The sequence below is a fragment of the Tiliqua scincoides genome, chromosome 7 (genome assembly GCF_035046505.1).
Source record: "Tiliqua scincoides isolate rTilSci1 chromosome 7, rTilSci1.hap2, whole genome shotgun sequence".
Lineage (NCBI taxonomy): Eukaryota > Metazoa > Chordata > Lepidosauria > Squamata > Scincidae > Tiliqua > Tiliqua scincoides.
This window is the reverse complement of record NC_089827.1, coordinates 21,693,433-21,719,507: the sequence shown is the minus strand read 5'-3', so window position 1 is coordinate 21,719,507 and position 26,075 is coordinate 21,693,433. Positions and strand designations below refer to the sequence as shown.

Below are 26,075 nucleotides of genomic sequence, written 5' to 3'. Positions count from 1 at the left end.
TGTGCTCTAGTTTCTCCTTTTTGGGCAACATCTGTTGATCACTGCCTCTAAGGTAGTGTTTCTCAAACAATCTGGTTTGAAGGACCAGCAATTTTTTTTCCAATGCACCCAAGGATTGGTACCATATTTGTCCCAAGTGATTGTAGTATTTGCATAGGCATCTTCAAAGATGATCCATTTGTTTCACACTATTTTGTGATCGCAGCCAGAAGTTTCCAATCACTTATTTTTAGAATTCTGCTACTTGGGTTGCCCTGTAGAGGGCTCCGTGGGGCTCCTTGCACCTCCTGGAGTCAGCTGCATTGCCCAGTAAGTAAAACACCCTCCTTGCGCCCTGGCAGCAGCAAGATCCTCAGGATTGCTTTGCTGCCTTATCCGCTCATCTGCCAAGACTTATCTCAGGAGACTTACTCCTGAGAAGTTTGAGAACTGCTGCAATAGAAGATAATTAGGCCTTTCATAACTTTAATTTTATTGAGCTATTCTTTTTCTGTAGTATTCCAAGGAATTGCACAGTAAGTCATCTCTTTCCTTCAGACGTGTTCATATTAAGGTATAGCTAAGATTTCTCAACGGTATCTTCTATTCCCTTCCCAACCTTTCCACTAGGAAACCTGCAGCGTTGGCATAAATTTGGCATGGGCTTCAGATTATATTATGGGGCAGTAAAATCAGGGCCTACAATCTAGGAGCTGATTAATATGCTCTACTCAAAGAGAAAACATGTGGAGACATCATTTTGCTTGTTGGCTATTTCTTTTGTAATATTTTCCAGTAATGTTGCTGATTAAAATTTATTTCAGGTTACAGATGCTGTAATGAGTGCTGCAGTAAGTGAGGATTGAAAACAGAAGGAATCCTTATCTGTGGAAATGCGCAAACTGTTTCGGTCACGTGATGCTTAAACCATGTGCTAATTTAAGTTGGCAGCTGTATCAAAAGGGATTAGCACCATTCCTGCCAAACTTTAGAGTTTAACTTTTCACACACATTAAATATTAAAGAAAAAATTTAAAAGCTTGAAGAAATTCCACATAAGCTGTTTATCTTGTTTGCCTTGAACTTTGGTAGACCTGAGTCTGCAATTTGCCACATCTGTTGGGTGCTGTGGGAATTGTGAGATGCAATATGGGGTCGGTTTCGGAGGGGAGCATATGGGAATAGGGATAGGTGGATGAATGTTTGTTTGTACATTCCTTCTCTGTGAGGAATAAAACTATTTTTTTTATATGTGCCTTCAAAAAGGCCCTATCTAGAAAATGTAAAATGAAACTTAATGGAAAAAGTTAATGGTTTGTCCTGTGCTGCTTACATCCCTACTGAGTGCGCTATTTCCATTTCAAGTTGTGTGTCATATTGACCTCTACAGTCAATCTCAACCTAGCGTAGACCATGTAGTATGGACTGGCTGTTCCACCTTGGCCCTATGCTTGTAGCTGTCATAATCTGCTTGATCATCATGGCTTGGAAACTGGCTGAACTAGGCCATTCTCCCAAATTTTGGGCACCAGGCAAATGTTTGGATCCTGTATGTTTTACAGTATTAGGCTTTAAAATGATAATATGATAGAACCTTCAACCTTACAACAGCTGACTGTTGAGAGTCATCTTAAATAAGTGTTCCTTCTTTTTTTTTTTAATGACTGAACTGAGTGCCATGACAGCACTTCCCTTAGTTTCTTGCTTCTGGAAGCGAGCTTGGGTCCACTGTTCACTACTTGTTGAGATAGATCATCCTTGTGTGCAAGTGCTTCTGTTTTCCTTTGGTTCCAATTTATTGCACTGTTTGACCTGCTTGGCATGCAATCAAGCCTTTTCCCAGTCGTTGGCAGACAGCATATTATCACTGCAGAAGCACTACTGTGTCAAGATCTCATAGTCTAAAGCAGCTATTTTCAACCAGTGTGCTATGGCACACTGGTGTGCCACGAATGGTCTGCAGGTGTGCCATGGAAATTTAGGGGAGGGTGATTTATTATTAGGGCCATTGGGGGATGTTATCCCCCCACCAGCAGCATGGTGTGCCTTGACATTATCAAAAAGCTGATGGTGTGCCTTGACAATTTTAGCACCTTGTCAGTGTATCCTGAGATGAGAAAGGTTGAACATCACTGGTCTAATGCAAATCCAGACACTAAAATTGATACCTAAATGAAGAGTGGTATACTTTCTCCCCCCCCCCCCAATGTGGCCCATATTGCTAAGAAAATACTAAAGTCATAGCACAGTTGCTCGAGAATGGAACTTACTGGTTCCTTTATGAAGTTATTGTGTTTTTCTTTTTAAACATGGGGTCTGTGCATACAATTCAACTTGCCCTTGTTTTCTAGTTGCTTCCCTAAGCTGTTTCATTGCCCCTCTTTTGTCTCTCTTCTTGCCTTGTTAAAATGTTGTTGTTTGTGGTGCCGATGGTTGTATTCTGAGGCTTCAGCTATGCCTCCAGACCTCTGGAAGTGAAACTATTGACTATGCAGTTCTAGGTATGTTTACTCAAAAGTAGGTCCTACTTTGTTTAGGGTGCAGTCCTAACCCCTTATGTCAGTGCTTTTCAGCACTGACATAAGGGCAATGCAGCTCTGAGGTGAGGGAACAAGCATTCCCTTACTTTGAGTAGGCCTCCGTGAGTGACACCCAACTGCAGGATGCAGCACATGACCCATTGGCACTGCTATGCCAGAGCTGGAAAGCACTGGCATAAGGGGTTAGGATTGCACCCTACGTGGCATTTACTCACATGTAAATGTGCCCGTGATGGCAACCTGAGTGGGAAATGAATACACCCTGTCTAGTGCTCATTCAGGTAAATGCAATCATACTGTAGTGCAGTGGTTCCCAAACGTTTTAGCAAGAGGACCCATTTTTTAAAAATGATAGTCTATCCGGTCCCACCTAGGTTTATGAGAATTTAAAACAGGTTGCACTTTATCAGCAGCTCAAGCCTCTGGTTTTTATCCTTTTTACTATGCCATGGGGGGCACCACATTCTGGAATGTTTGTTGAGCTCCAAGTTCATTGGATCAGGACTAGTCTGGTGGCATTATGTTCCCCTTGGCCTGCCCTTTGAAGTGGACCAAGACATGGTAACTTATTCAATAGTAAACGTGCACATACTTCTCTGTTCCAGTTTCCATAGGACATAATAAATTTTCCTTGTCGGCTATCAGCTTGTCTGTTTTGCGACCCACCAAAAATCAGGTTGTGACGCACTGGTGGGTCCTGACCCACAGTTTAAGAACCACTGATGTAGGAATATACTAATTATGCAGTACACATCCTGTTTTCGCACCTTGCTACTGCCAAGCACATTTGAACTGTTCTGATAATAACATTAATGTTTTTAGGATAATGATAATTTCCTAGTATTTTTCTAACCAAAAGAGTAATTTGCTGTTTTCGCACATTGCTACTGCCAAGCACATTTGAACTGTTCTGATAATAACATTAATGTTTTTAGGATAATGATAATTTCCTAGTATTTTTCTAACCAAAAGAGTAGTTCGCTGCCCGAACGTCCCTTCCTGACCAAGGAATTAAGTCAGATAGAGGTTAAAAGAGAAGATGTTTCAGACCTCATTGATAAATTAAAGATCAATAAGTCACCGGGCCCTGATGGCATCCACTCAAGAATTATTAAGGAATTGAAGAATGAAGTTGCTGATATCTTGACTAAAATATGCAACTTGTCCCTCAAAACGGCCACAGTGCCAGAGGATTGGAGGATAGCAAATGTCACACCGATCTTTAAAAAGGGAAAGGGGGGACCCGGGAAACTATAGGCCGGTCAGCCTAACATCTATACCGAGTAAGATGTGGAATGCCTCATCAAAGATAGAATCTCAAAACACATAGACGAACAAGCCTTGCTGAGAGAGAATCAGCATGGCTTCTGTAAGGGTAAGTCTTGCCTCACGAATCTTATAGAATTCTTTGAAAAGGTCAACAGGCATGTGGATGCAGGAGCACCCGTGGACATTTATATATCTGGATTTTCAGAAGGCATTCAACACAGTCCCTCACCAAAGGCTACTGAAAAAACTCCACAGTCAGGGAATTAGAGGGCAGGTCCTCTCCTGGATTGAGACCTGGTTGAAGACCAGGAAACAGAGAGTGGGTGTCAATGGGCAGTTTTCACAATGGAGAGAGGTGAAAACTGGTGAGAGAGGCCTGGATGCCTTTAAAAGGGGCTTGGACGAGTTTCTGGAAGAAAAATCCATTACGGGTTACAAACCATGATGTGTTTGTGCAACCTCCTGATTTTAGAAATGGGCTATGGCAGATGCAAGGGAGGGCACCAGGATGCAGGTCTCTTGTTATCAGGTGTGCTCCCTGGGGCATTTGGTGGGCCACTGTGAGATACAGGAAGCTGGACTAGATGGGCCTATGTCCTGATCCAGTGGGGCTGTTCTTATGTTCTTAATTATCCGCTTAGATTTTAAATTGTTTGTGGACAAAGTATTGCTGTTACAGAGAAAATGAGCACCCAGGCAGGATGCAAGGGCATACAACTTGCAAAGATTAGGTCTGAAGGAAGCAGGGCCACTTTCCCTACGCTAGGTAATCATGCTAGTTCAGATTTTCCACCCACCAGGCTAGGGGTAGGTGGGTGGGAAACTACTGTTTATATCCCACAAAGGTGAGCGCACAACCCCATTAAGCCGTGAAACCCTTTAAGCTGTTTTTGCCCAACGTTGCATATACGCAACAGGGATAAAATGTGTACACCTGTGGGCTGGGCAGAAATGGGTCAAAACCCTCTCTATATAATCTTAGGGCTGTTTAACCTTGGGGTAGCCTGAGCTCCTTGACTTTTCCTCTCTTGGGAATCAGGTGGGCTTCATGGTTCATACCAAATTCTTTGTATGCCAATCAGTTGAAAATGAAGGGGAAGGTCAACAAGAATGAAAAGGTGTCTTCTACTCAGGAATGACTCAGCAGTCATGGATGTCAGTCCAATCCAAGGGCCTTCCTTAGAGTTGACACCGACATGAACTGCCTTTATGTATAGATAAGGACTAACTGGGATTGATAACTGATATTCTTTTCAAAAGCCCCCCCCCCCCAAATGAGTAAAACTGGACAGTTCCACGTTCCCAGATCTTTTGTGTTTTCTTTTGCCGATACTGTCGGCCGTCTCTGCACAACTTGTGAGGGGGAGAAAAAAAGAGCTAGAATTCCGGTTGGGCCCTTACAGCCCTGCCGCCATTTTCACTGCCCCTCCCCCTCAGCACGAGGCAAAGGTGGGAAAATACAGGCAGGCAATGGGCTGCCTTTTGGAACTGAGGGGTGTGGAACTGAGCGATCTGGCAAGTCTTGCCAGTCTGCACCGATCTGGCAAGCCCCGCCCACCTGCCCTATGTTCAGTCTGAGGTTAGCTGGTCGCCTGGGCTGGGTAGGAATTTTTTGCTGCTAACCTGATTGGCTGTTGCCTGGCAGTTTTTTCGCCTACCCCAGACTGACATTTGGATGTGGATGAACTTCAAGTTTTTTGCAAGTATGTTTGGGTTAGGCAGGTGGCGTGCTGGCTGGGTAGCCAGCAGCGGGGGCCGGCGTACATGCTGAGGTTAGCAAGGCCAAGGGGTAAGCCAGAACCTCTCTGACAACACTTGTCCGGGTTGATGAGGCTGGCTGGCGAGCCCCTTGGCTGGTTCGAGCAAAGGCTTACACAAGGTTTTCCGGTGTGGGTCTGTGCTGGCTGGCTGCCACGACCCTTTGGGGTTGGAAGTGATAGGATAACTCAGTCCTCGATTGAGTGACACCTTGAGCCAGGATGTGATGCCCTATTGGGGTCAGGGGGAGGTAGATGGCCAGCGCCATTTCTCCCAAGCTATTAGATGCCAGCATGCTGGGGGATTTTAGATAAATTTTTCCCTGCTGTAGGTTTGTTGTTTATTAATCAAGTTTAAATCATTCCAAGCCTATGTCTCATGTGCTTCTTTGGGGGGTGCCAGTGTAAATGTGTTGGGTGCAGGAAATTCTTAAGTTGGAGGCTCTATCATGCCAGCTTGGATTCTCTCAGCAGTCTTGCCTCTTGTAGTCCTTTTGTGTCGCACAGTGTGGGTGATGTGCTGACAGTGGGCAACATACTGTCAGAATTTTGGCAGCAAGTCGGTGTTGTGCAACATGGAGAACAGTGGAGATGATGCAGAATGTAGGTGAAAGTACAGACTGCACATTGAAACTTCCAACCAGTAGCTTACCTGCAGGTTCAGAAAACCACATGGGATTGTACTAGTACAGTAGTTGAATACAAGCAGGGGAAGGGATAACAGTGTATTGTAGATGTGCTTCCATGGCTGTCTCAATCATAGTTGATGTTTGTACCAGAAATCCTGGTAAATACCTGGATTAGATGAATATATGGATAGGCCTGTGTTTTGTTGTCTGCTAGCCAGTGGCGTAGCTAAGGGGGTGCAGGGGGTAGCAGTTACACCGGGCATCAAGCTTTAGGGGGGCAACAAGCTGAGCTTGACACTAGTGACCAAAATTGTGAAAATCTTGGTATATATGATTAATACCATCATGTTATATATCACTGGGAAGGTAATTAAATGTAGAATGCAATGAAACAAACCCCATTGGAATATCTGTATTCTATCAAAGGTTATGGCTAATTAACTAGAAAATGAAAACACAATTGCCTTATAGAACAAAAAGTGGATTTTCTTAACTCAAAACTGACCTATGAGACTGATAGTTGTTCAAGAGGTGCCCCTCTTCTATTAAGCAAGAGAAGAATAACCAACCTATCGGGGCACACGCTTTATTTATTTATTTATTTACTTGCTTACTTACTTACTTAATTGATTTTGTCTTGGGGGGGGGGGGCTACAAATCTTCTTTGACCCCAGATAGCAGATAGATGCCTTTTCACTTTTGAAAAAGCCCAGATGTGACATCACTTCCAGTTGTGACATCACTTCCGGGGCAACATTTTGAGCTTGGCACCGGGCTACATGAGCATTAGCTACGCAACTGCTGCTAGCCGCTGTAAAACCTCTTTTTTCCAGGGAGTGTTAATCTGTGGGCAGTATATTGAGGATTTGGAGCAGGGAATGGTGCTGCATTGTGTGCTGCTTGAAACGCATCTTGTGTCACTGCTGACTTACAGGCTTCTTGTTGAGTCATTGGTTTTGTTGGCACAGACTTCTTGTTCCTTTTTCTTCTTTAACATATTTTTCTTCCTCCTCTGTTGAAAGTTCTTTGGAGTCGCTCAGGCTCAGACTGAATGTGAATCTATTTTGTGGGAGAATACGTCTGAATTTCCAACCACAGGGGTTTGCGACCGCATATTTTCTGCAGTCCAGGTTCTTCTTTGTGGCAAAAGGCATGCAAGTTCCTCCTCCAGTGCTGCCAATCATCCTTTGGCAGACTTTTTGTGTCTCTGTGTATCCTAGCAGCATTAACCAACCAAAAGGGATGGGAGCTTCCCCCTGAGTATTTGCCCTTTTGAGGGCAGTAAATGTTCTGCTGTTGGCAGAGAGCAGGTTTTACATGCTGTTTGTTTTCTGTGCCTTCTGAGTAGGCACTACTTCTGAGAAGGTATGCAGTGGATTGTCAGAAAGCCCCTTTTCTGCCTGGGGAGAAAGAAGTTGCTGTGCTATGAGTTGCTCACTCTTGCTCTGTGAATCTGGTTGGAATTTCAGGAGAGGAGGGGTTGGGAAGTAAGTGCATACCTCCACATCCAAGTTCATAGTAAAGTTCAACCAAGTAAAAAGGATCAGGCTGGATCACTTGGAAGGAGAAGCCAAATAAAGATTCCAGGTGAGAGAGCAGTGTGCCGGGGGGGGGGGGGAGATGGCTAAGAGTCATTGGAGAAGGTTAGGGTTAAAAGAAAAGTTGTTGCCAGAAAAGTTGTGGTTGCCTCCTTCTTGCTTGTTCTGCCTGGGCTTCCATCCTAGGCACACTATTGCAGGTGTGAACCCCCTTGAACATTTGAACACCCCCTTTTTTTTTTTACACATGCATAGGCATATCAAAACTGCTTTCCCACCATGGGGAGAAAATAGTGCCGTTCTGTCTCTTGCTCTGTGAATCTGGGTGGAATCTGAAGTGAGGAAGCAAATACACACAGACACCTGCACCTCCTGTCTTCACCTGTATTTTGGAAGATGGTCTCTTTGTGAAGGGAACTGGGGAAGGGAAGAAAAAAAGATTCCTCAATGGAAAGAAGCCATGTGTTTCATGCAAGCAGTTTCATCAAGGAGACAGATGCAAGTGAACAAGCTGCTGTTTTCAAGACAAATTGCAAGTCTCCTTCCCCATGCAATCATAGGCACACTATCCTGAGAGTAAACAATGGGACTTACTTCTGAGTAGATATACCTAGGGTAATGTAAACAGGTGGCATCTCCCCACCAATCTGGTGGGAAGAGGATTGAAGTGCTATTGGCTTCCCCCTCCTTCTCCCCTTCCCCCATCCTAAGCAGATAGAGCAACAGATCAAGCAAAAGCCCCTTTGCTGTTGTCTTACCTCTTTGCCACTAGTGGAGGGGGTGAGTGGGAGAGACAGCTGTCCTGTAAAGCCAAAAGCAAGAACAGGGCAGGCTCTGATGTAGGAGGGCTCTCCTGGGATCCAGTCACGGGTGCTGTCTTGCCTCCTTCAAGGACTCAAAGTGCACAAGTATCAAAAACCATATGAGTTTTGTGCTCCTAATTTCAAAAACTCACACGGAAATCTCCAAACTCGCAGATTTACGAGGTGAAAAAGTGGGAAATAGTTACTTGGATATTACATGACAAAAAGCTCACAATTGTCTCAGGGATAAGGAAACCCAAATGAGTTTTGCATCCAAATGTGCAGGTATTCTGTGGGAAATGCTCATTTCCACGTGGTTTTTTGCATGTTTGGTTTGGACCTCCATGCACTTCCTGTCCCTTCAGATTTTTCCAGCTATCTGATCCTTTGTGAGCAAGGGATGATCTGCACAGAATCCTTATGGAGAGGTGGAATGTTAACATAGGGATTTGAATTCTGTATCAAAGTCTGCTTTCACTTTGATCAGAAGAACCGTATGAGCAAAACATGCATTCTTTTTGTTAACAGAGTCATCAATGCAGGGAAGAGTACACACAATGAAGACCAAGCTAGCTGTGAAGTGCTTTCTGTGAAGAAGAAACCAGGAGGAACTAATTCCACACCGAACAAAAACTCCTCTACCAAGCGGAGGTCATCATTGCCAAATGGGGAAGGATTGCAGTTGAAAGAGAATTCAGTAAGTTGCCTTTTTGTCATGGAACTAACTGTTGCTTCATACAAGAGCACTTGTTGTGTACGTACAAGCACTCTCCACCTTCATGTTCTCTTGATAAAACCTTAACAGACAGGATAATTGTGGCTGTGACAGGCAGTGGTTCCCCTGATGTTGCAACTTTGCTGTGATTGTACTGGTCTTATTTGTAATTTCAGGCTTGCCCCCTTATCTGCGGGGGTTCCATTCTGGAACCCCCAGTGGATAGCTGAAACTGTGGATATGGGCGAATGACTGTCCTTGCAGTCCCCAGGGGGCTCCCTGGAAATCATGTGTTTTTCACTTCTGAGCTCAGTAGAGGCCGGGGATGGACATCCCCGGCCTCTGCTGAGCTCAGAAGCCCCTCCGGAGGCGAGAGGAGCAGAGCTCCTTGCCCCTTGCCTCCCAAGGGAGTGCATGCGGGGGTGTGCGCATGAATTATGCCTTTGAAGGCCGACTTGCAGAATTAAAAAGTTACTGCAATTTGGATGGTATGATAGGTGGAAGGTTTCAGTAAGTGGCTGAAGATCTTAGAACAGCTGCTGTTGCGTTCTCCGTCATGGTAACTCGCCCTCTTCAAAGTTCCACTCCAAAGCTACTAAAAGTGACTTGAAAATTGTTCTTGATAAATCATGGGTTATGGGCATTGCCACAAGCCATGATGGTTGCTGTTTTCTTTACACACTCTGGATTTTCTCACTGAAGCCGTCATCTGTCCCATTTCCAACAAGCAGAACCTGCGTTTTTGCATGTCTAAAATGATTAACTTGGTGCAGGTTTACCCGGGGCATTCACAACTACAGCTTCTTCTTTTGCAGAAAAAGACCTTAAATACCTATTTTCCTCAATGAAGCAACCAGAGAGAGAAAGCAGCTTTTCCCCTTTCCCTAAAGTTAAACATGAGTGAACTATAGGCATGGGCCGCTTAACAACTGTTCGCTTAACAGACTGCATATATGACGGTGGTTAAAGCACAATAAAGATGCTCTTAGTGAGGCAATTGCGTCTCCCATAGCCTGCAGCAGAGGGTCTGTTTACACAGCATAGAGGCTCAATGCAAAGAAGAGGCGATCTATCTCCAGCAGCCTATGCAACCAGCTAGTGTCTGGCAGGGAGTGTCTGCTTACACAACAAAGGCAATAGTTTGGACTGAATGTTCACTTAATGACCAAATCGCATAACAACAGGGATAGGCGAACATATCCCCATTAAGTGGTGCACACCTGTATTTCTGTTCTCTGTGTGCTGTTTTTCTTAGCTTTTTAAAATGCAATGTTCTCCTTTGCAAACATGGGTAGTTCTTGGATATTTCATTTCTGTTTCATCAGCTTTCTGTGGTCATTTGAAATGGCACTGTGAACTTATTAGTAACACTAGAAAGATACCTTGAAATGTGCTTTTTAGTATACTGAGCATTAAAGCTCCAAAATAGAACTAATTCTCCCCACCCCCATCAATGTGGAAAATATTGCTAAAGAGCATCTGCTACTAGAGGGCGCTCTTACTCTAGAAGCTGGATCTTATTCTGTGCTGGATCTCTGAAACTAAATAAGATGCCAGTAAAAACAATTTATTTTTAGGCATATTGGTTTCCTCAGGCTTTCTGTGGCCTCTGATGTTAAGATTTAGTCACTGTTAGTTCTTAATGCATGCTTTTTTAAAGGATTTGTAAAGTAATTGATTTTTATTTTTTAATTGAATTGGGTAGTATCCTAAATAGTGCTTGCACATGTTATCCTTCTTCACCCCAAAAGCAGCCTCCTAGCATTGGGGGGCATCCTATGCTATTCCGAGAGTCTCTCAAGTCTCAAAAGTGGTTTTTTGGAAGATTTGGCAAGTTGCAGTAAGAAGGAGGGTTCAGGGAAGATTGTGTACATGAGCGCCATTGTTCTTACCCTATTTGGGGTACAACCCACCACTTTTTGGCTTGTATAAAATGTTTTAATTATTATGTTAACTTGGTTTGAGGTGGGGAGAACTCTAATATCGCACTACAGGGTTTCACCCAGGGCCCCTAGCAACCTGGTGCCAGCAGCTATGAGCTGTCATAGCTGAAAGCTTACTTCATCAGATGCAAGGAGAACGAGGAGGAGAGAGATGAGTTCGCATAGGTTTAGCTACAACAGAAGGCAATTAGATGAGTCTGGTGATGGTGGGGGGAGGGGTGCAAGATGCCTCAAGATTATTTTTTAAATTATCTAGTGAGTTAATTTGTGAGTTCTCCTTTGATGGAACCACAATGAAATTGGTCACTTTTTACTCCATCCTACCTAATCTCAGAGATATTAAGGATATCAAAATGACTAAACTTGTGATTGTTTTCATGTGCACTGGTCCTGTAATCATGATTCCTATTTAATACTGATTAGTATTATCCCTTAATGTTCTTTTCCAATCGGGCATTATTAATATAATTGATACTGTGGGTGACAAGTGGATTTTCTCCACTTTTATAGGGTGCACTTGAGCAGTTAATGAGAATGGAACCATGGATAGCCAGTTATTGTGAATTAATCTGGACTGCATAAAAAATAATCCTATGTGTGTTCCTCCTGGATTAGGCAAAGAGATTAGATCATAATCTATTTTTGCTTGAAAAATGTATTTGGGATTTGAAATTGGGTAGTGGCTACCTGTCCTTCTCTTTTAATAATTGAGCCACCTTTGAACTCTTTATCGCTGTTATGTTTTTATATACTGCATATATGTCCTTCCTTACCCAGGAATCAGATGGCATTTCTTTCTATTACTGGTCCTTATTTGATGGGCACGCCGGATCCGGGGCAGCTGTTGTGGCATCAAAGCTGCTTCAGCATCACATTGCAGAGCAGCTACAGGACATTGTGGACATCCTGAAAAACTCTGCTGTCCTTCCTCCAACCTGCCTGGGAGAGGAACCTGAAAGCATGAACGCAAACAGCAGAACACTAACCAGGGCAGCCTCCTTACGTGGAACTGTTGGACCTCCAGGCTCACCTGGCACCCCACCAACTCGCTTCTTTACGGAGAAGAAAATCTCTCATGAGTGCCTGGTTATGGGTGCTATTGAGACAGCATTCAGGGAAATGGTAAGTGCATTCTACTCTTTGTATTGATTTTTTGGTAAGATTCTTGAATGCATTTGGGGGGGTGGCGGCTTAGGAAAGGGGCAATTGACATGCTGATGTCAACATACTAAGAAGTTTTTAGTAGCTTATTCTCTTTTAAAGTTTATTTTAGTGCATGACTCCACAATAGTAGTATTGAGGACTTTTTTTATTTTTCTTTACTGAAAGAAACCCATTGGATTGATATGTTAATACTGTGGGTAACTTCAGCTGCACATGATGCTTCTATACATCTAATATTGTGTACTGGAGCACCGACATTCCTGTCCAAAGAAGAGCACAGCATGCTATTTTGGAGCTAGGTACCCTTTGGCACACCAAATGGCTATAGGAAGGCAAATAGCTGGTTAGTACTCCATGATGATGATAATCTAAGGCCTAGCTCCCACAATTATGCATGTACTGAATGTCTTTTGTAGAGAGAAGCCAATTGAATATAACTAGAATTCATGACTAGCACCTGATGCATTTTTCCTCCTGGCCCATTGCTGGCATAATTCTGGCTCCCTGAAAAGCATGGTTGTAAATTGGAAGCCTGACTCATAAATAACTACTTTTAATAGCTACTTCCTCCTTCCCTCTCCAAAATTATTTCTCCCACTGTTAACCACGGTTATGTGTAACATGTACACTGATGCAGACCATGGTTCCTTTTGTAAATGGGGGTTTGTAAACAGTGAAGATGAGGAAAGCATGATTTTTAAAAAGTGCAGAGAATTAAAAAAAATTGTATCTTTTGTGGCAGCATCTCTACTAATTATGCATGCAAAGTTTGACAGTGTTTTGAGTGCTGTTTAAATAAGTTGTTTAGGGGGATAGGAGAATGGGCGTTGAACCATTAGGGCGTTGATAGCCAATGGGCGTTGGATTGCATTAAAAAGCAATATATTTGTCACTGGGAAGTCTGTGCTGTGATGGCAAAACTGTGCTCTCTCTGTTCAGACTGCAGAATTCTTCCTCCTTTGTGGACCTGGTTCTCAATCTGTTTAATACAGAAAATTGTTAAATCAGTTGATAATTGGAACTCTCAGCATCTCTGAGGGTTAGTTCCTTTGTGGTTCTGCCATCTTTGAGACTACTGCGGAGCCTTTAGAGAGACCCTGTTGTTAAAAATAATTGGGGCCAAGAGCTTTAATTGGTCAGATGAGATTAAAGTTGGTTTAAAACATCTGTATTGATTGACAACCCTCAATGAAATATAAATGCCAGAATAATAATGAGATGTGGCATTGGAGACGAAAATAAGTAGGAAATATTGTTTTGCTTTAAAGTTTTTATAAACGAGAATGTGTGGCAACACCTTGGTGACCCATTTTTAAAATGTATGTATTAGGATTTTCTGTTCATGCAAAGCTTTGTAGGGCAGAATTTGATAACTGGTGCAGAATCTTGAGAATCTGACTTTATAAAAAAGAAAAAAGTTTATCCCACATATTTTATATGTACCGAGTGTTCACCTGTATCTGTGGGAGATAAGTTGCAAGACCTACTGTGATTACCTGGAACCACAGATAGCAGCAAACTCTACAATACAATACAGGTAGAGCCTCGGTATCTGTGGGGAATCTTAAAGCCTGGAATCAGCAAATACAGGTTGCGTCTCATCATCCATGGATTTGATTCAATGCCAGTACCCCAACCCATTTTGAGCCCTGATTGGGGCAACCTGTAGCCCTCTGAATGCAACCAGAACTCCAGTCGCATCCTGAGAGCATCCTGAGAGACGGGGAGGACTCCGTAGCCTTCAGAATGACTCCTAAGGATTCCCGCTCCTGGACTACCCATGGATACTGAAAACCACAGATTTGGCACCTTTAACCCTCTGAACTCAACAAGAGAGCATTCTGAAGACTGGGAAGGCTGTGCACGGTCTCCACAGCCCTCACAATGACTTCTAAGGCCTCAGGGAGGTCTTAGAACATCACTTTCGGTTTCTACCGAAAGGACTGGGGTGGCCTTCTAAGGCCTTTAAACATCATTTATGGTTTTTGCGGAAAACTGGAAGTGACGTTCTAAGACAGCAATTTCAACCTTTTGCATTTCATGGCACACTAAAAGGGCACTAGAATTGTCAAAGCGTACCATCAGTTTTTTGACAGTTGACAAGGCACACCATGCCATCAACCAGGTGCTTACACCCCCCAGTGGCCTGCTAATAAATCACCCTCCCCCAAACCCCCATGACACACCTGCAGACCATTCGCAGCATAGCCATGTGCCATGGCACAGTGGTTGAAAACTGCTGTTCTAAGGCCTCCTTGAGGAGTCCTCCATAGTCCTTCTGTGGAGTCCTCCCCGGCCTTCAGAATGCTCTCTGGATGTGATTGGAGCTCTGCTCTGGTCACATTCAGAGGGCTACAGGTCACCCTGATTGGGGTTCTACGTGGGTTGGAGGACCCCCATTGAGCCAGATCCATGGATGATCAGATGCAACCTGTATTTGCAGATTCCAGGCTTTAAGACCCAGAGGCAGCCTGACCGAGTGGGTCCCATGTTGACAGCCACCAAAGTGTCTCCGGGCTGGAGGGAGTTGCCAGGTGAGGCACTGTGAGAGGCAGAGAAGAAAGCATGGCGTCTGAGTACAGAGCTGGTGCTGCCAGGCACGTTGATCAAGGTGAACCGGAGCCAGCAGTCGCACATGCTGCACTTCAAAGGAGAGTACTGGTGGTCCGGGAAGGAGGAAGGAAGGAGTTGGGCGCACTGTGTCAGAATTTTCAAGAACTTTCTGGAATTTAAAAAAAAATTTTTTTTATCTGTGTTTAGTTGAAACTACAGATACAGGACCCACAGATACTGGGGGAATGCCTGTTGCCAGTATTAAAAAAAACAAAACAACCCAGTTTCACCTTTACCTTGAAAGGGAAAGAGGCTCAAGCCTCTGTTTTTTATTCTTTTTACTGTGTTGATGGTGGTGGAGTCTTCTGATGCATTTGTTGAGCTCCATGTTCATCGAATCAGAACTGTTCTGGTGGCCTATTAGTTCCCTTCGCCTGCATGTGCTGCTCCATTTCAGTTCCCATGGGGCTTCATACATTTTCCTTGTCGACCGGGGGGGGGGGGGAGGGAGAGACTTGCTTCTGGAGTGTTTTTGGGGGCTTTTGTTCAACGGAAAGGGACCATTCTGGTGGCAGTGCAGGCAGTTCCGGCCTGCCTTTCAAAGTGGGCCAAGGCATGTTTGCCTACTCATGAGTAAACATGCATGTGCAGTTCAGTTTGCATTAGGGCTCAGTATGTTTTCCTAGTCTGCTCTCAGATTGTCTGTTTCAGTTTCACAACCCACCAACTATCAGGTAACGACCTACTGGTGAGTCTTGATCCAGAGATTAGAAAACACTGATCTAAGGCAGGGGTGCCCAAACCCCGGCCCGGGGGCCACTTGCGGCCCTTGGGGGCTCCCAATCCAGCCCATAGGGAGCACCCAGTCTCCAATGAGCCTCTGCCCCTCCAGAGACTTGCTGGAGCCCCCACTGGCCTGACGCAACTGCTTTCAGTGTGAGGATGACTGTTCGATCTCTCACCTGAGCTGTGGGACAGGGGCTCCCTCCATTACTTGTTGTTTCATTTCTGTGATGCAGCAGTGGCAGCGAAGGAAAGACTGGCCTTGCTTTGTGCAAGGCCTTTTATAGGTCTTGAGCTACTACAAGACTTTCATTCATTCATTCATATAAGCTCCATCTCAAATATATTCATTTATGTAAATTTATTCAAATTTGAAATGTAAAAATTCTTTTTTTTCCTGGCTCCCGACACAGTGATAGAGAGATGATGTGGCCTTCCTGCCAAAATGTTTGGACACCCCTGATCTAAGGTGATCTACATGAATTATGCATATGCAGAGGTGTAACTAGAAGCCTCTGCACTTGGGGCAGTGACATCATGATGTCACTTCCATGTTCTCCCTGAGGAGAAGGTCCTGGTGGCTTTCCGCACCCCCGCCCTCCCAATTCCATCTTTCTGTCCCAAAGGAGAGACTCCACAGGGGAAGGTAGCACAAAGCCTCAAGCACCTCCTTTTCTGGGAAGAACCCAGAAGCGACTGCCTTGCGTGTGCTTCCCCCTGGCATAGCACCAGGGGCAGGTGTCCCTCAGTCTTCACCCTAGTTACACATCTCTGCTTGTGCATCCATTGCTGAATTGGGAACCATGGGCAAAAATGTACATTCAAGTGTAGATCTACTATATATCCATGCGCTGCTGCTTTGAACGGAGCGAACATTTGAATGTGCATCCCCATCGGACCCAGGAAGGAGGCAGGGTGAACAACTGCACTGGGTCCCACATATGGAGAAGGGGCCACATCAATCCTGACAGAGTTCACTCCAGTTGAAGAAAAATGATACTAACATGGTGTTCTGGGAGAAGGAAGTGGGTGGGGGTGCTTCAGTCCCTGCATTCTTAGAATCTTAAAATTCTGAAGAACCTTTAAGATTCTTAGAATCTCTGATCCTAAGCAGTGTCTATACAATCTCCAGTCTATTTATGGGTTGACTTGACTGCATCTTGCTGCCACATGCCTCGTGACATGTAATCACTTTTCTGCCATCCAAAACAAAAATTGACTTGCATGCCAAGTTGATGATGGAACATAAAGTTTCTAAACATATATTCAAAATATTCTGATTTGCTAAATTTGTTTTGAGTAATCATCTGCACTGCATATAATCTTCGCTTTAATCACCTTGTATTTTAAATATAGGCAATTTAAATACTAAGCCACTTATGATTTGCGTTTTCTTTTAAGTCTGGCAAATTTTAAAGAGCTAGACACATTCATTAAGAAAGTGATGTATGCAGCCGGCATCTCATCTCAGTTTGCATAATAATATCATTTGTTAGCATAACATTCTGCACAGTGAAGCCTGTGTGTGCATGTATGCAGAGGCTTGCTGTTCCCATGTATGAGAACTGCATGCAAACTTGAGTGCATGCAAAGGCTAGATTTCATGCTGTGCCCAGGGAGAACCAGCTCAAGTTTTTTCCCCATCATCCTCTTTGCTCAGCCCTGCCAGCAAGCCTTCCCTTATCTGGCTTTACTTGTCAAAGGATTGGGCCAGGTTGAAATTTTTAAAAAATAGTATTTGGCTATGATCCATGCGAAGGTAAAGCATCTCATGGATAATGGCCAACTAAACATTTCATTAAATTATTTAATTTCAAAGTCATATAGCTAATAATATACGTATCACTTAGTGACTTGCATTCAGGATATGTTCCAAAGCTGTAAACAATAATAGTGGAATAGTTCCTAGTCTTTTTTTCTTGCCTGTGTATGCATTTATTTATAAGATGAGCTCTATTAGTCCTGGAACATTTCAGGCTTTTATTCCTTGGCACTGGATTCATCAAATACAATAGTGCAATGCACACATGAGCCACAAGGTGGCCTCCTTGGGCAGCATCTCAGTTGCTCCAGCTCTGCCTGACACAAAATCATCTCTGATAATTCATTGAGCACGTGAGATTGAGCCCTCTGTGTTGAACGGTGCAGAATCTTACTTGTGTCAGACACTGTTAGCATTGCAATCCATACCCTGCTTCAGCTCATCTGGGAAGTCCTGTTGAAACTGATGAGCAGTGCTCCTACCTTTCTGAAGTCCACAGTAACTCCCTTGTTTCTCTGCTTAACCTGGCATCCACAGGATTGAAAGAATGATTACTAGGCTTGGTCATCAATCTAGATAGTGTGCCTGACTTGACGTGCTGTCTGTTAAACTGCTGTGTCTCATGTAAATTTTCTGAAGAGTAAACAAAATTCCTGCTATGGGGCCAAAGAGAATGCGGAGCCAGTTTTTGGAGAGTAGATACAGTGAAATAAGTAAAGAGGCAGAGGCAAGACTTTTGGCAGACTTTTGCTATAAGGAGTGCAGCTATTAGAATAAGCAATAATGTTACACGACTCAGCCATTTTTAACATGTGGGAATGGATGACGTGTGTTTTTTCTTGTACAGTTTGATTCAGTCATGTGAATGTGCTCCAATACTTGGCCACTTTGTGATTGAAAATGGCCTGGCTCAATCCACAGTGAATATCTTTTTGTTCAGCATGTGGAAAACGTGTGCAGCAGGTGTGTGGGACAGACTAGAACAGTGGTTCCCAAAGTCCTCTGTAGGAGTTGTGAACTGCTTAAGTCTTTGCAGGGGCAGGGCTATGGCAGTGACACCATCCCCTGGACCATCCCGCTGCTGGGACAGAAGAGGGAGTTACTTATCTGCAACTAGTGCCAGCCTCCAGGGGCTGTTTGGAGCCCCGTGGACCCCTCTGCAGGACTCTCCAAACCTTCAATTAACTAAAAATAGAGATCAGAAACCGTTTTTGGTTTCACAATTGAAAACTGGAAGTGGTTTCTGGTCTCTATTTTTAGTTAAGCCATTTCAGTCCAACGTTGTATATATGCAACAGGACCAAAAGTGTACACCTGTGGGCCAGGCAAAAATGGGTTAATCAGAGGCTTGGGCAGCCTTGTGGAATGATCTGTGGGATTCCCCACACCCCCTGGAGGCCAGCACTAGCTGCAGATAAGTGAACCCCCATTCTGCCCTGGCAGTGGCATGATCGTGGGGATAGCATTGCTGCCATGGCCCTGCTCTGCTCCTTAGGGGGCCAGGGCTGAATGCTTCCCTGGCTGGTGGTCATGACCCACCAGTTTAGGAACCACTGGACTGGAATCTTTCTCCCTGATGTACTTGTCTACATGTGCATGGAGTGGTGTGTGTTTAATATGCTGTTCAAAAATGGCATCTCCATATATAGCTTGAAGGTGTTCAGTGGACTGCACCACCTGAGGATTCTCTCATTTCATTCTGCTGCTCATGTAGGCCAGACCTGCCTTTTGTTGTGCCAAGGAGCTAATTGTTCAGCCAACATACTTTTCTTTCCTCATATTTTCTTTTTGCCAGTCTCTCGCTACTGTACTCAGTCACTTCATCTGTTATGTACCCAGCCTTATCTTTTTGAACTCATTATTTTGAACTTTCCAAGTCAGCTGAAGTAGGGAGCAGATCTTGCAGCTGCAATAGAAAATCTGTGATGTTGCCTAGTTTTTGATATGTGTGTGTTCAGATAATTTTTGTCTCTTGTGAAATAGCAGTTATGGAGTTATTTTAAAAAAATTCTGTTTTTGTGTATATGTGTGTTTGTTTTTTTTCTCCTCAGGATTTACAGATAGAGCGAGAGAGGACTGTGTACAGTATATCCGGTGGCTGCACAGCCCTTGTGGTGGTGTGTTTACTAGGAAAGTTGTATGTGGCAAATGCTGGTGATAGCAGGTAAGCAGTGTTTTTCAAGTTTGTAAGTGGACCATCCTTCCTTAGCATGTGTAGACATTCTGTCAGCTGCACATGTGTAACTAACACTGAGGCTTTGTTCTCATGAAGCATATTTCCTGGACTCCAGTTTTCACAGAAGTTGAGTCACTTGTACCCCAGAGAAATCTGTTTCTCCAGTCAGGTTCCAATTATGCAGATACAAGTGCTATAAATAAACATTTCTGTATATCTAGATATAAATCGATAAATAAAAACAAATAGTGTAGGTAGTTAAGGATACAATCCTGTATGCACTTCCCTGGGAGTAAACACCTTTGAAAAGAGTGGGACTTACCTGTTGGTTACTTCCATAGGATTACGCTTTAGACTTCTTAGCCCAGGTTCAGTGGAGCAGGGTGTGTGTGTCTTGAATATGGTGAATCTAAGTCAGAGGTTGCTATTCTGCCAGAGAAAGGACTTTGCAGTAGGGGAGAAATGGTTTCAAATTGTTGGTTGTTATTTTTAAAGATAAAAGGGAAGAGGTCTGGTTTTGATTCATAGTGGTAAAGGGATGTTCAAGAGCCAATCAATCACTTGGATAAATAGGGAATAATGCTTGGAGAATGTAAAAAAGCAGCTAGTGAATGCATCATTGAGAGAGATTTTTATAGGCTTCAGCACAGGTGGTACTTGACACCCACTGGATTAATAGCATCACATCGATATACTTCAGGTAAGTACTGGAGGTGTATATATCAGAGTGAATATCTGATACTACATTCTGGAGCTGCATACTTGTATCAAAATTCTGGAGAGAAATACTAAGGACAGTACAAGAGATATTAGGTTGTGAACTTCCCTTAATGCTGAAACTGTTATTGAGTATGTAAAGTATCCCGTACTAAATGACCATCCTGGATTGATTGCTCATTTATGAAAAGCATCATGGATTGCATTAGCAGCCGAAGGGAAGGGAAGGGAAGGAAGGAAGGAACCGTGTATCATTGGCTGTTACAGACTGGCTGAAGTGGACTGGGAATATTGTGTTTATTGCCAATTTGTGGTGAGAAATTGAGAGAAGAGACACAACTGACAAATTTGTATACATTTTATTTATCTATGACTGAAATAATTTCCAGGATAATCAGTTTTATTATTTCCATTTGTCTGAAATATGTATTGATTACTGTTGACCTATTCAATGTATTTTTATATATAGAATTGATGATTTGTGTATGGTGTATAAGATAAAAGGAAGCTAGAACAACTTTCCCAAGAAAAAAGCTGGATCCTGTATCATCAGGGACACTTGGCAAAAATGGGATGACTTTTTAGAACCCCATAAACAGTTGGCAGTATCTATATTATTTGCCACCTTGGGTGGTCTAGTAGTCATCCTTCACTTTTGACATGAAGATGCCCAGAACCGATGTCTGAGTCTAAGCCAAAGTATTTCTTAATGTGCTGTTTCCCTCCAAGATGAAACACCACCAGATTGCTTGGCACCCGTTTGTCTTTCCCGAGAGACAGAACCTTTTACCAGTGTGTTCTCTCTAAAAGGTGTTGATCTCAAGGTCAATCCATTGCTTTTTTCATCATCTGAAATATGTGCAAATAAATGCAGGCACTAACCTGAGCAATGTTCACACAAACTTAACTTTCTCCCATATTGCAGCATGATTGGTTACTGTTGTGCTAATACATAGAGCATTGTATTCTGCATTAGTAATATACATGGATGCATGAATTTGCAATCTCTTAATTATCATCATCATGGAGACCATGTAGCCCTATTCTGATAGCTCCTAGAGATCCACTGGTGTCGCTAGCAGGGTGTGGGGGGTGCGGGCAGCACCAGATGACGTGCCGGGGGGTGACGTGCCCTGGGGGAAGATGTGCTAACTTCGCGGCTTTCGGAGCTACTCTGTCATGCCATACACCATTGGATGCGGAATGTCCAGTGGAATGCAGTGCACAAAACAGAATTGAAATAGCTCCTTTCATTCAAACGTTATGGCCAAAAAACCGGAAGGAAAAATGCATGGATCCCTATGGAAAGTGAAAGTGAGCCGTATTGCGTGTTAATTCATGGGTAGGCATACTTGCCATAGTCCTTCAGAAAGGGCAGGCTGAGAGGAATCCAATGACACCAGAATGGTCCTGATCCAATGAATGCAGTCCCCAAAAACATGAGAAGGAGGTCCCTAAAAAGGACAAAAGAAGAGGCTTGAATGGTAAGGGGAAAGTTTTCTATTTTGCACTTGCAAAGTCAGGTGGGTCTTTGTCTTGATATCCCTGAAACAGAAGAACTTTACACTGGGCACTGGGAGGGCTGGAAATCTCACTGATTCTTTTTGGGGGGTTGTTATTGCAGGCAGACTACAGAGTAAGCCCCATTGACCACTATGGGACTTCAGAGTCTTCAGAGTAGACATACATAGGCTTGAGCTCACAGGCTGGCAATTCTACCCACACTTTTAAAAAATAATTGTTATGTCCTGCCTTATCAGTCCTCAAGGCTGCTCACATAGAAATTAAGTTTGGATACATATAACACTTTAACAATAGCTGTTAAAATTCAAAAAGTTAAAAAAAAAAAAAAGACTAAAATTGTGAACCAGAGATTTCTAAGTATTCAGTTGGGGCTGGCTCAACCATGAAGCTGATTGGCCACTTTGAGTGGCATGCTAGAGGTGTGGCAAACTGATGAGGGGTCTGCATCTGCCCAGTAGCATTCCTTGCAAATGTGCCAACTGGGGTCACACCTCCAGGGCTGCTGCCCTTCACCTGGAGATGCTGCGTCCTGCACCTGCTGACTCCGCCCCCCTCCCAAGGCATTCTGAAGGCTGGGAGACGGGGTGTGGCTTCCCCACCTTTCAGAAGGCCTCTGAGGGAGGCCCTCAGATTGATGCACCGATACTGTCGGAGGCTGATTGAATGCCATGGGGGGGGGGGTGCTGCAGGGGAATGGATGGTGATGCAGCAGCACCCCCCCAAGGCTGGTGCCCAGGGAATTTGGCCTCTTGCCCCTCCCTTAGGTATACTACTGCACCTGCCTGCTGCCCCCTTTAGACCACCCTTTCCCCAACTGCTTCAATCTGTGAGAGTGAGCAAAAGAAAGATCGAGGCAGTGGCAGCTGACCTCTTCCTGCAGAGCTGCTGCCTCAAGCGCTCACAGTAGAGTAGTAGCAAGAAGCAACAGCAGGGGGGTCTTGTTCTGATTGCTCATTTCCATGAACAATCAAAACAGGATTGTTTCTCTTTTTTCTCCTTCTTGCCAGCCCAGCAAGAAGGCCAGGCAAGCCAGACAGAAAAGAAGATGGAACCGCCTCCCCTCTTTCCTCTTACCTTTTGAGATTTGTCCACCCACTGCTGCTGCCTCCTGTGTGGCCACATTAAAACAAATGGTCCCTTTCCTAGCATGCACCATGTAGCCAGTTTGTCTGAACAAGGCTTGGTAGAAACAAGTGAGAGGAGGCTATGAGGAACAAAGTGGCAGAGTTAAAGGTAAAAGGAAGGAGAAATGGATTCAGTCTCTGGATTTCTCTGCTTCCTTTAACAACCGGCCAGGTGAGGAAGAGGAGGAGGCAGAGGAAACAGCGACAGCCGCATGTTTAAATAGGGGGTTAGGGAAACTGACAAGGTTTCACGTGTGTGTACTAGCAGGGGCAATGGTTCTGCACCAATTCAGGCAAAAAAATCTGACTACCCCAGTATACAGTAATAGCAAGAACTACAATTGGCTTACTCAGAAGCTGCAAAAGCTGCAAAGGATGTGGGTTGAAAGTCCAAAGGAACGTCTGGGTGCCTGGAGGCTTAGGCTACAATCCTATCCACACTTTCCTGGGAGTAAGCCCCACTAGCTATAATGGGATTTACTTCTGAGTAGACATGCATAGGATTGGGCTCACAGTCATAAGTGACTGCAATATATGAGACTGTAGAATATACATCCTGCATGTATGGTGCAGAAATTGAGGAAACAGCTTTAACTTGCACCCAAAAACAAAACAAATTGTGTGAGTGAATTTGTAAGCATCCTAACTGTTGTCTTAAACTGAAGGTTTTTGGAATCTAGAGTCTCTTCTATGAATTTATTTTTTCCTAAGAAAATTTTTTGACCTTTAATAGTAAATGATATGTTGTGGGAAAAGAAGAGGTCCCCAGACTGGAGAGCTTATAGTATCAGCTCCTTAAAGAGACCAGCCCTGAGAGTTTTATTCTTGGGAGGCCCTTTTTAAATGTTGAAAGCCACCTTGAACGTTTTAGAGACAGAAAGGTGGGATATCAAAACCTGGATGGATGGATAAATAAAAGAAGCGCAGGTGGCTTTGCAAAGCAAAGATGAATGCTTAGTGGTTGGATCAGGAGGAAGAATGCGAGCAGCTTCAGGAAGTATAGGTAGAAGCACTCTCTCCCCCCTCACCATCCAAAACCATCTTAAAAGCAAGTTTGCTGCTAGGGTATGTGCCAAGTAGCCCTGCTTCCCCAGACAATGAGGTAGCTGATTTGCAAGCTGCTCAGGCCTGAATTCAGAACAAATTGATTCCACCATTACTTGAATTGCTTGGCAGTTGTGTCCTAGCCAAGGCTGCTATCTTGCATGCTCACTTGCTTATCTGGGCTTGCTTTTAACCACTGTGTTTTTGGAAGGACTGAAGTGAAAAAGAAATAACTGGAGGCTGCCTTTGTACCCTCCGTGGCTTTATCCAGTTGTTCCTATGCACACCACCTTCTGTTTTTGTTTTTTGTTTTGGCCACCTCAGTGCTGCTTTGCACTTCGGTTTTGACTCTGTGTTTCAGAACTAAAAGGATGGGAAGTTCTCATGAGTCGCTGTCCCCAAATGAAATGAGAACTTGGGGTAGAAAGTTCTTGTACTTCGTTTTAACTTGGGACCAGCCTGCTTAGAAATAGGCCTCACAAACAAGCTGTACTTATTTTTACTACAGATGTGCCCCTACTACAGGCGTGTCCCATTTCGGAACCCCTCCTCTGATATCTGGATACCAGGGACATCTCCCCCTGCCCTCTGGAGGTGAGGGAAACTGTGCTCCCCTCACCTCTGGAGGGTCTTTTGAGACCACGGAGGTCACATGCATCCACCCACAACCTCTGCGGATATCAGAGTAGCCATTTAGGTAAAAAAAAGTCACTTCTGTTTTTTTTGTAAAACAGTGTGTTTTTATACCTTTTAAAGGACGTTATGAGGCCCAGGGAAGCCCCGAAGTGAATATTGGATCAGTGGATATGGGGTCCTCCTGTACTTATTTGTGCACTTGGGTATGTAATCAGCATATAGATACATACCCAAGTGGGGTATGTATAGATACATACTACATAGTGTATAGATACATACTACATAGTGGGGATGTAGTGTTTAGAGCAAGGGTGGCCAAACCAGAGGTGAGCCACTTATGATAGCTCTTTGACATACAGGCATGCCCCAGTTTCCACGGGGGTTCTGTTGCAGAACCCCTTGTGGTTGAAACTGCAGATACTTGGGAATGCTCCCCCCCCTCTGGAGGGTCCTCTGAACCCAGCAGAGTCTGAACATGTCTGTCTTACAGTGAGAAAAGCCACTTCCATTTTTTCGCAAAACCGGAAGTGGCTTTTTTAATGCCTTATAAAGCATTAGGAAGCCCTCCAGGGCATTAAAAAAAGTCACTTCTGTTTTTTTTCCATCAAACCAGAAGTTGCTTTTTTTGTTGTAAGGTTCAGTTTGAGCCCAGCAGAGGCCACAGAGCTCCCGTTGCCTCCGGAAGGGGCATGCGTGCAGAAGGAGCTCACGGACCCAATTCGCAGATAAGTGAATCAGTGGATATAGGACCCCTCCCCCGTATAATGTGCAATTCACAGAAATATGTTGGCTAAGCTCCTTTTTTTGGATCATAATATAAAAGAAATTTTCATTTTTATAATTATTTATCAGATATAAACTGAAAGTCCATTGGATTGCAACATAAATGTTCATGGTTAGTAAATATATTTAAGAATTTAAATGTGCCTGAAATACTGTGGCTCTCAAACATCTCTCTTGTGGACTCTCAATCATCTGAAGTTTATCTGTGGCTTTTATGTTAAGCAAGTATGGCCACTCCTAGTTTAGAGTGTTGGTTTCTTGAAGGAAGGTTGAAAAAAAATGAGTAATAAGTCACACCATTTGGTTTGCTTTAGTTAGGTGTGAACTTGTCTTATTGATGGAGACAGCCATGTCCGTTTCCATCAGTGTAGATCCCCTTGTGTGTCTCCTCCAACTGTAACAAATGTGGGAATGACCTCAGTTTGTTCCCTTATAGATACCTGGTTCACATGACTTTTCCTGCTTACCATCACATACCAAAGTGTGCAATCGTGTGGCGAAATAGTCATAGCTTCCCTCTGTGAATTGGCCCCGAACCTTCATCTGCTTATAGATTATAAATCTAAGCAATCATTCTACCAGGTTTCTTAAACTATTGCTAGAAAGTAGTAATAGCATATTGTGTATAGTGTATTG

General features: G+C 43.8%; 1 protein-coding gene across 1 annotated transcript in view; it reads left to right on the top strand.

Annotated features, from left to right (window-relative positions):
• PPM1H (protein phosphatase, Mg2+/Mn2+ dependent 1H) overlaps positions 1 to 26,075 on the top strand; it is a 91,873-nt gene that overhangs the window by 29,427 nt on the left and 36,371 nt on the right. Inside the window, exons 2-4 of the mRNA XM_066634130.1 lie at positions 9,044 to 9,212; positions 11,951 to 12,295; positions 19,487 to 19,599. Of these exons, the coding sequence (XP_066490227.1) occupies positions 9,044 to 9,212; positions 11,951 to 12,295; positions 19,487 to 19,599 (627 nt within the window). The remainder of the gene's footprint in view (positions 1 to 9,043; positions 9,213 to 11,950; positions 12,296 to 19,486; positions 19,600 to 26,075) is intronic.